The 8447-nt window shown below is 47.9% G+C and overlaps 1 protein-coding gene across 2 annotated transcripts; it reads left to right on the forward strand.

The window, feature by feature from the left end:
- LOC136385480 (zinc finger X-linked protein ZXDB-like) lies at nt 1–4435 on the forward strand. 2 transcript variants are annotated; one of them, XM_066356445.1, is made up of 2 exons: nt 1–1378; nt 1739–4435. In XM_066356445.1, exon 2 carries the CDS (start codon nt 1821–1823, stop codon nt 4332–4334), a length of 2514 nt encoding a protein of 837 aa, XP_066212542.1. In that variant the 5' UTR covers nt 1–1378; nt 1739–1820; the 3' UTR covers nt 4335–4435. The 2 variants fall into 2 exon arrangements, with proteins under 2 accessions (XP_066212542.1, XP_066212540.1); XM_066356443.1 differs by having other exon boundaries at nt 1–1374.
- Nucleotides 4436–8447: the final 4012 nt, after the last annotated feature.

Consider the following 8447-nt stretch of genomic DNA (forward strand, 5'->3'; position numbering starts at 1 on the left):
CATATCATAATCCCTTTGCTGAAATCATACACTGGAATTCTTGTCAACAGTGGAGACAAAGGATGGACAGCTACAAACGAATGATATGGATGAGTCTCTCAAATGTGATACAGAATGGAAGAAGGAAGCTATAAAAGGAAGCATGCAGCATAATTAATTCTGTTTACATAACTTCATATAAAGTGGCAAAGCCATCAAGAAAAGCACGGAGATGATGATCATGAAGTCCGTGTAATGACTGTATCCATAGGGGAGGGAGTGGGTTGTGATTGGAAGGAATTCTGGACGGCTGGCAACGATCCTTTTCTTGACCTGGTTCCTGGACACAGAGGCGTTTGCTTTTATCAAGGACCTAAACCTGGCAAGGATGTTTTATGCACTCCTCTGTATCTCAGATTGGAAAAACGCTCCCTCCAAAACAATGGAGTACAAAGAAAATATGTGAAGTAGAAATGTTGATGAGGTTTGAGTGGTTATGGAGGAGACACTTGATCTTCTAATCAAGAGATCAGCAAGTGTACACTATCATTAAACGATGGGGGAAGCAGGGATTCTTTAAGCTATAGGCAGCCCATAATCAAGTCATCTCTCTAAACCTCCCTCTTGCTAGATAGTTCACCCTATCCTATGTGTACGTCAATTTCCAACTCACCGATGACAAATTGGGGGATCATCATCATCATCCGTGATTAAGATCTTTAGGCGGCACAGGCCAAATCCATTCCAGTCAGATTGGCCCACAACTAACTGCAAGCAGATATAGATACACGCGGTGTTGGTGGGGGTGGGGGGTGGACTGCACATGGTCATGGTCGTCTGTGCGTGTCTCCCAGGAGATGCACTGCAGTGACGTAGGTTGTAACGTCATCACGTTGAACAAACAGTACTGCTGCCCAGAGCCCTCCCTGTGCTGGAGGATCTAGGAAGCTGAGGACTGTCGTCGCTGTGCCGTGAGACTGGACATAAAATTTTCCATGGCATGACCACTGGTGGAAGGGCAAAGACTTGGCTTAGGTTGCGTGCTGTACACCGAGAACCCTGGAGGGGGTTGGGTTGTCCGGATTTCAATATACATTGTTTCATCTTCCAGCCTTCGCCTTGCGAGGCCGAACAGTACTCCTCTGTTCCGGCCCCGCCTCTTACTGCTTCGGGTCTCTGCACCGGCAGGACAAAAAATGTAACTATGTGCCTCATTTTCCCGCTCAAGCCGGTTTTGGATATGGGACTTGTCCAGGAAAAATAAATCAGACAACACATCGTTTTCAGTAGGAATTGCTAGCTAGCACTGTGGTGGTTTAACGTGGACACGTCCTGTCTTCTCTGAGGAGTATCCATCCTGTCATCTATCAAGCCCGCCAGCCAGCCAGCCAGCCAGTAAGTAAACGGTTTTCACACAGAAGTACTAAGTAAGCACCGTGCTCAGCACTGGGAGGGGCAGGGTGTTTGTTTTGGTTTGTACAGGGAGGTGCAGATTTCCGTTGCGTTTGGCAGACAGACACTAGGTATTCCAGCACCATTTACCAAAGGAACTGTTATTTCCCCATTACCTGCAAGGTCTGCTGCATTTCCTAGTCAATTCACTGTGGAACTTATTATGCATACCAGGCTCTGCCTCTGGGCTTTCTGTTCTGTTCCAGAGACCCAGTGCCACAGTATTTAAATCACTGTGGCGTTCAACACGTTTTAATATCTGATAGGGCCAGTTTCTGCGCATTGCACATTTTTTTTTCCCTTTCAGGAACGTGTTCAGGCCCGCGGCAGGGGGCGGGGTCGCACCTCCTCCGCGGCTCTGGTTCCAGCGGAGCCTCACGGACGCCGAGATGGAAATCCCGAGGCTGCTCCCCGCTCGCGGGGCGCGACAGGGCGGCGGCGCTGGCAGCCCCGCGGGCGGCGGCCGAGTCCACGGAGGCCCTGACCCGCGGGCTGGCCAGGCCCCCGCGCGCCGCCTCCTGCTGCTCCGGGGCCCCCAAGATGGCGGGCCCGGGCGGCGGCGCGAGGAGGCCCGCGCGGCCTCACGGGGCCCGGGCTCGGGCCCGAGCCCTTTGGCGCCGAGGCCCGATCCGGCTGGCGGCGGCGGCGAAGACTTCTTCCTGGTGCTGCTGGACCCGGTGGGTGGCGACGTGGGGACCGCGGGCGCTGGGCAGGCCGCGGGGCCCGTCTGGAGGGAGGAGGCCGGCCCCGGGATCCAGGGCGGCGAGAGCGGCGCGAACCACGCGGGCCGTGCTGCGCCGGGCCTCCGCGGCCTGTCCGCGCTGCCGGCCCGGGCCCCGGCCCTGGCCCCGGCCCCGGCTCCGGCCCCGATCCCGATCCCGATCCCGGTTCCGGTCCCGGCCCCGGCTCCCGCCCCGGCCCGGGTCTCCGCCCCCGCCCCCGCCCCCCGCCTGGGCCCCGCCGCGGCCTTCGCGGGCACTGTCACCATCCACAACCAGAACCTGCTGCTGCGCTTCGAGAACGGCGTCCTGACCCTGGCCACGCCCTCGCCGCCAGCCTGGGAGCCGGGGGTCGCGCCGGCCCCGCAGCCCGGCGGCCTGATCGCCCCGCCAGCGGGGGTCCCCCACGCCGCGCAGCCGGGCGACTGCCCGGAGCTGCCGCCGGACCTGCTGCTGGCCGAGCCGGCGGAACCCCCGCCTGCCCCGGCGCCCGAGGAGGAGGCGGAGGGCCCGGCCGCCGCCGCCGCCGCCGCCGAGAGCCCTCGCGGGCCGCTGTGCCCGGGCTCCGGCATGGTGCTCTACCTGTGTCCGGAGGCGCAGTGCGGGCAAACCTTCGCCAAGAAGCACCAGCTGAAGGTGCACCTGCTGACGCACAGCAGCAGCCAGGGCCAGAGGCCCTTCAAGTGCCCCCTCGGCGGCTGCGGCTGGACGTTCACCACCTCCTACAAGCTCAAGAGGCACCTGCAGTCGCACGACAAGCTGCGGCCCTTCGGCTGCCCGGCGGAGGGCTGTGGGAAGAGCTTCACCACGGTGTACAACCTCAAGGCGCACATGAAGGGCCACGAGCAGGAGAACTCCTTCAAATGCGAGGTGTGTGAAGAGAGCTTCCCCACGCAGGCCAAGCTCAGCGCCCACCAGCGCAGCCACTTCGAGCCCGAGAGGCCCTACCAGTGCGCCTTTTCCGGCTGCAAGAAGACGTTCATCACGGTGAGTGCCCTGTTTTCCCATAACCGCGCCCACTTCAGGGAGCAGGAACTCTTTTCCTGCTCCTTCCCGGGCTGCAGCAAGCAGTACGACAAGGCCTGTCGGCTGAAAATCCACCTGCGGAGCCACACCGGCGAGAGACCTTTCCTGTGTGACTTTGACGGCTGTGGCTGGAACTTCACCAGCATGTCCAAACTGCTAAGGCACAAGAGGAAGCACGACGACGACCGCAGGTTCATGTGCCCCGTGGAAGGCTGTGGCAAATCTTTCACGAGGGCCGAGCATCTGAAAGGCCACAGCATAACCCACCTGGGCACAAAGCCGTTTGTGTGCCCCGTGGAAGGCTGCTGCGCCAGGTTCTCAGCTCGCAGCAGTCTCTACATCCACTCCAAGAAACACTTGCAGGACGTGGACACCTGGAAAAGCCGCTGCCCGGTCTCCACTTGTAATAAACTCTTCACGTCCAAGCACAGCATGAAGACCCACATGGCCAAGAGGCACAACCTCGGCCAGGATCTCTTAGCTCAGCTAGAAGCTGCGAATGCGCTCACGCCCAGCAGTGAGCTGACCAGCCAGGGACACAGTGACCTCAGTGACGCAGAGCTGGTGTCCCTCTTCTCCGATGTGCCTGGCAATAGCTCCGCCGCCGCGGTGCTGGACACGGCATTGGTGAACTCTGGCATCTTGACCATTGATGTGGCTTCTGTGAGCCCCACTCTGGCCGGGAACCTCCCTGCTCACAACAATAATTGCTTGGGGCAGGCTGTGGACCCTCGGGCCTTGATGGCCACCACTGACCTTCCTCAGAGTCTGGATACCTCTCTCTTTTTTGGAACCACAGCCACCGGTTTTCAGCAGAGCCCCTTGGACATGGACGATGTCTCGAGCCCGGGGGCGGGGCCATTGGGATCTCTGGGCTCTTTGGCTATGAAGAACGCGAGTCAAGAGCCCCAGGCGTTGACCCCCAGCAGTAAGCTAACAGTGGACACAGATGCTCTGACTCCTTCAAGCACCCTGTGTGAAAACAGTGTCTCAGAACTACTGACGCCAACCAAAGCAGAATGGCACGTGCACCCTGGCTCTGACTTCTTTGCACAGGAGGAAGAAACCCAGTTTGGATTCTCCAGTCCGTCCGGAAACCATGCTTGTCAGAAAGAAACGGATCTCATCACAGTGACTGGCAGCTCATTTTTGGTATGAACTAACTCGGTTCATTCCTGGCCACATGGCTTACTTTTATTAAGGACACTCAATTTTAAGGATGTCCTGGACTAAATGTGTAACTAACTGCAGTCATGTTTTCTAGGTTTGAAAAAGAACAAAGCTCCAGGCTACGCGTTTGCAGATTTAAATGCTGATCTGGAGTCTGGAACTCTCAAGCTGTGTGACCCTGAGCAAGTGACTTAACCTATCTGAGCCTTAAATGTCCTTATTTATAAAGTGAGCTGGTTTGAATAGATTGTTTCTAAGGTCCTTTAAGTGCTTGTATTTTCATGATTTTGGGCTTGTTTTTGAAAATTTTAGGACATTTTACAATGATTAATTATTGCATGTACTTTTAATTAGTGAAAAGTGCAGTGAGAGTTAATGACTGATCAAATTATGGAACTGCTGTTTAACTTTAAGAATAATTAAAATTTTACATAATGCCAAAGTATTTCTAAAACTTAGAGCTTGAAAATAGGAAGCTAAAAATACGGCTGGTTCTTTTTCTCAGTTTATTTCTATAGCTTTTTTTAAAATATAAGACTGTGTTTTTGTGGATTGTGCCAGGGCTTGATATAACTCAGTCCCAGAAAATATTGACTTTGTGATGTTGGATAAGTGGCCTTAGCTAAGTTATTTAGTCTCACTATGACTCAGTTCCCTCGCTGTAAAATAATCATTGCATATATTTATACATGGTGCATCTTAGACCTATTTTCCTATCCCAGTGATTAGTGTTGGGAGAAAAATATTACATGTTTTGTCTTGTTTTGGTGAGTCTTTATCACATTTCCTGCTCCTCTCATTTCTTCCTCAAGAGGGTAAATTGGCATATTTTAATATTCACACTTGTACAGTCAATATAAAGGTTATGATGGTGAAGGAGCAGGGAAGGAAATTACTTTTTTCCCCACAGATTAGAAAGGATTTTTCTCCACACAGTTCTTATATGACATCTTTGCCCACAGGTCCATTAGACCAAATTATAGTGTCTTTGCTCTGTGTTCAAAAGCAGCCCATAGAATGACTATAAAGTTTGAAGTTCCAAGAAAACCTGGGAATGGACCAGAGTGAGATTTTCTCCTCACTCTCTCCAGAGAGCTCATTGTGTGCCTTCTCTCAGAGTTGAAATGAAAGGTTTTGTTTGCATTTTGAGTAAATTTACATATATATATATATATATATATATATATATATATATAGCATTTTACATTTTATATAGCTTTTACAGATGTTGATTTGTGAATTATGTTTGATTCTCACCATTTTGTGAGATAGTTGTGGCTGAGATTTCGCTATAACTCCTATTAAAATCTATCTAACTGACATTACAAATAAATTTTACTTAGTATCGTATGTGTGAGTGTGTGTGTATCAACTCCCCCCCACATTTTACTCTTGCGTTTCATGATCACTTTTGTTTAGAACCCCTTGTTCTGTTCCACCTAAATTGGTGCCTGTTACCTTCTGCCCGCTCTGCTCCCTCAGCAGCCTATTCTCTAGCATGTGCACACAGTCCTTGCCATGATTTTTTAAAATTTTTAATTAGTGTTTTTTTTGTTTTTTTTTCGTAATCATCATCTCTTGGCCTTTATTCTCATGGCCTATTTTTTTCTTTTGTTCACAATATTTACTGCAAGTCTAACTGCGCACTAAGAAATTATTTTTTTGGATTTAGATGTCATTGCATTTATATATGAATGTAATAATAATGGGGATATTTCACGTAAGATTCTAGTGAGGTATGTACTTCTACTTTTCTGAAATTTTTACTGTGTGGTTCTGCTAACAAACACTGTTAGTTGCTCTGAAACATTCTAACCCAGTACTGTTTGCATGTAGATGTCTGTGAATAACAATTATAGCAGTTTGGCGGTGCACTTTAAAATTTGCCACTTTGGAATGTGTCTGTACTGTCTTTTTAATTTTTGAAGTGGTTGTACTTATTTTGTAAAAAAGTAAAAGTGTATATAAATTTGTAATTCAAACAAATGGTCAGTGTTTGATTGTTTCTAACTATTTAAAAGTTCTCCCTTAACACTTTGGTAAGATTTTTAGTCCATTTTGGAAATATTTTGACATTAAGTCCTCTTAAACATATTCTTCTTTTCCTACAAATAGGAATGCGGAAGCCTGAGGTGAACATGCAGATGATAGGCATCTGTTAAGATATAAAACCAAGGCCCTGGCCAGTTTTCTCAATGGACAGAGCATCAGCCCAGCGAATGGAAGTCCTGGGTTCGATCTCTGGCCAGAGCACACAGGAGAAGTGACCATCTGCTTCTCTCCCCAGCCTGCTGCCCCTTCTCTCCCTCTTCCCCTCCCAAAGCCAGTGGCTCTATATATGCGAGGCGCACAAGGGAATCTATTGCACTGGTTCCCCTCCTCTCACTTAGAAAAAAAGATACAGAACCATAAAATATTTTAAAATTCTTTCACTTTGTTTCTTTAATCACTTATTCCTATTAACTCCCATTCAACACTATCAGAAAATATACTTTTATTATATTTTGTGGGATTACCAGAGGACAAATTTTACTTTTCTTGAAGATAATCTTATAATTGTTTGTGGGTTCACATGGTTTCTTTTAATCAGTTTGTTCAAAAGATTTCTCTTTCAATATCATTTTCCCAGCATGATGATGAAAATGGTGTGAAATTACAGTCAGAAATGTGACAAAAAATTAATGGTTACATTGCTGTTGGTGTGACATAGATTTTGCCTTTATAAAAACAATGGGGGCGCCCTGGCTGGTTGGCTCAGTGGTAGAGCATTGGCCTGGCGTGCAGGAGTCCCGAGTTCGATTCCCGGCCAGGGCACACAGGAGAAGCGCCCATCTGCTTCTCCACCCCTCCCCCTCTCCTTCCTCTCTGTCTCTCTCTTCCCCTCCTGCAGCGAGGCTCCATTGGAGCAAAGATGGCCCGGGCACTGAGGATGGCTCTGTGGCCTCTGCCTCAGGCGCTAGAATGGCTCTGGTTGCAACAGAGCAACGCCCCCTGGTGGGCATGCCGAGTGGATCCCGGTCGGGTGCATGTGGGAGTCTGTCCGACTGCCTCCCCGTTTCCAACTTCAGAAAAATACAAAAAAAAAACCACCCAAAAAACAATGGGGCATGATTTAATGTTCATTATCTCATTTGCTTATTGTGTCCCTTCAGTTCTTGTTTTATTAAAATGTTGCCAGTTGAAAACATGCTTTTACAGAAAGGTTTGTGTCCAGAGGACTGTGTTGGACATGTTCACCATGAGTTAAAATACGTTAATTTGATATTTTTACCATTATGTATATGAAATAACTATATTATGAATATGTGGATCATTTTTCTCTGTGGATTAAATTCTTCCTATTCCTATCCAGTAAAAATAAGAGAAGGTTTTGGTATTAACAGTATTTATGACTTCCTTGATTCCAGATAAAGCATTGATTAATTCCCTGTTTGGGAATATTCATAATCCCTTAGTAATGATTGATATCAAACAGATCCACTTTATCATTTGGTAATAAAACCTAATTTAGATACAGCTCACTTGAAATATGGGGTAATAGAAATTTTAATTAGTTTTTTTTTCATAGTCACCAATTCTTAGCCTTTATCCTCGTGGCCCATTTTTTTGTTCACAAAATTTACTGCAAGTCTGAGTATGCACTAAGACATTATTTTTTGGATTTTGATGTCATTGAGTTTATACATAAAAATAGTACTGGGGATATAAGGCTGAGATAAAATATATGTATATATTGATTTTGAATATTAGCCACTTTTTAAAATTTTCTATTTATTGATTTTAGGGGGAGAGGAAGGAAGGAAGAGAGAGAGACAGGAACATTGAGCTGTTCTGTATGTGCCCTGACCGGGGATCATATTGTGTACCTCTGTGCTTCCGGACGATGCTCTAACCAACTGAGCTGTGCAGCCAGGAATACTTAACAAATTTTTAAAAAATGAAATGTGTATTACGGATTTAGAGAATAGATTAAGCACTTTGACAGAGCAAAACTATAAAAATCAAATCACGCATTACAAACGAATTTTTCATATTTGTCAAATCTGAATTGATGGGCTTTTGGTAACAATTTTTAAGCTATTAATATTTATACTATCATAT

Source organism: Saccopteryx leptura, chromosome X (assembly GCF_036850995.1).
Source record: "Saccopteryx leptura isolate mSacLep1 chromosome X, mSacLep1_pri_phased_curated, whole genome shotgun sequence".
Classification (NCBI taxonomy): Eukaryota; Metazoa; Chordata; class Mammalia; order Chiroptera; family Emballonuridae; genus Saccopteryx; species Saccopteryx leptura.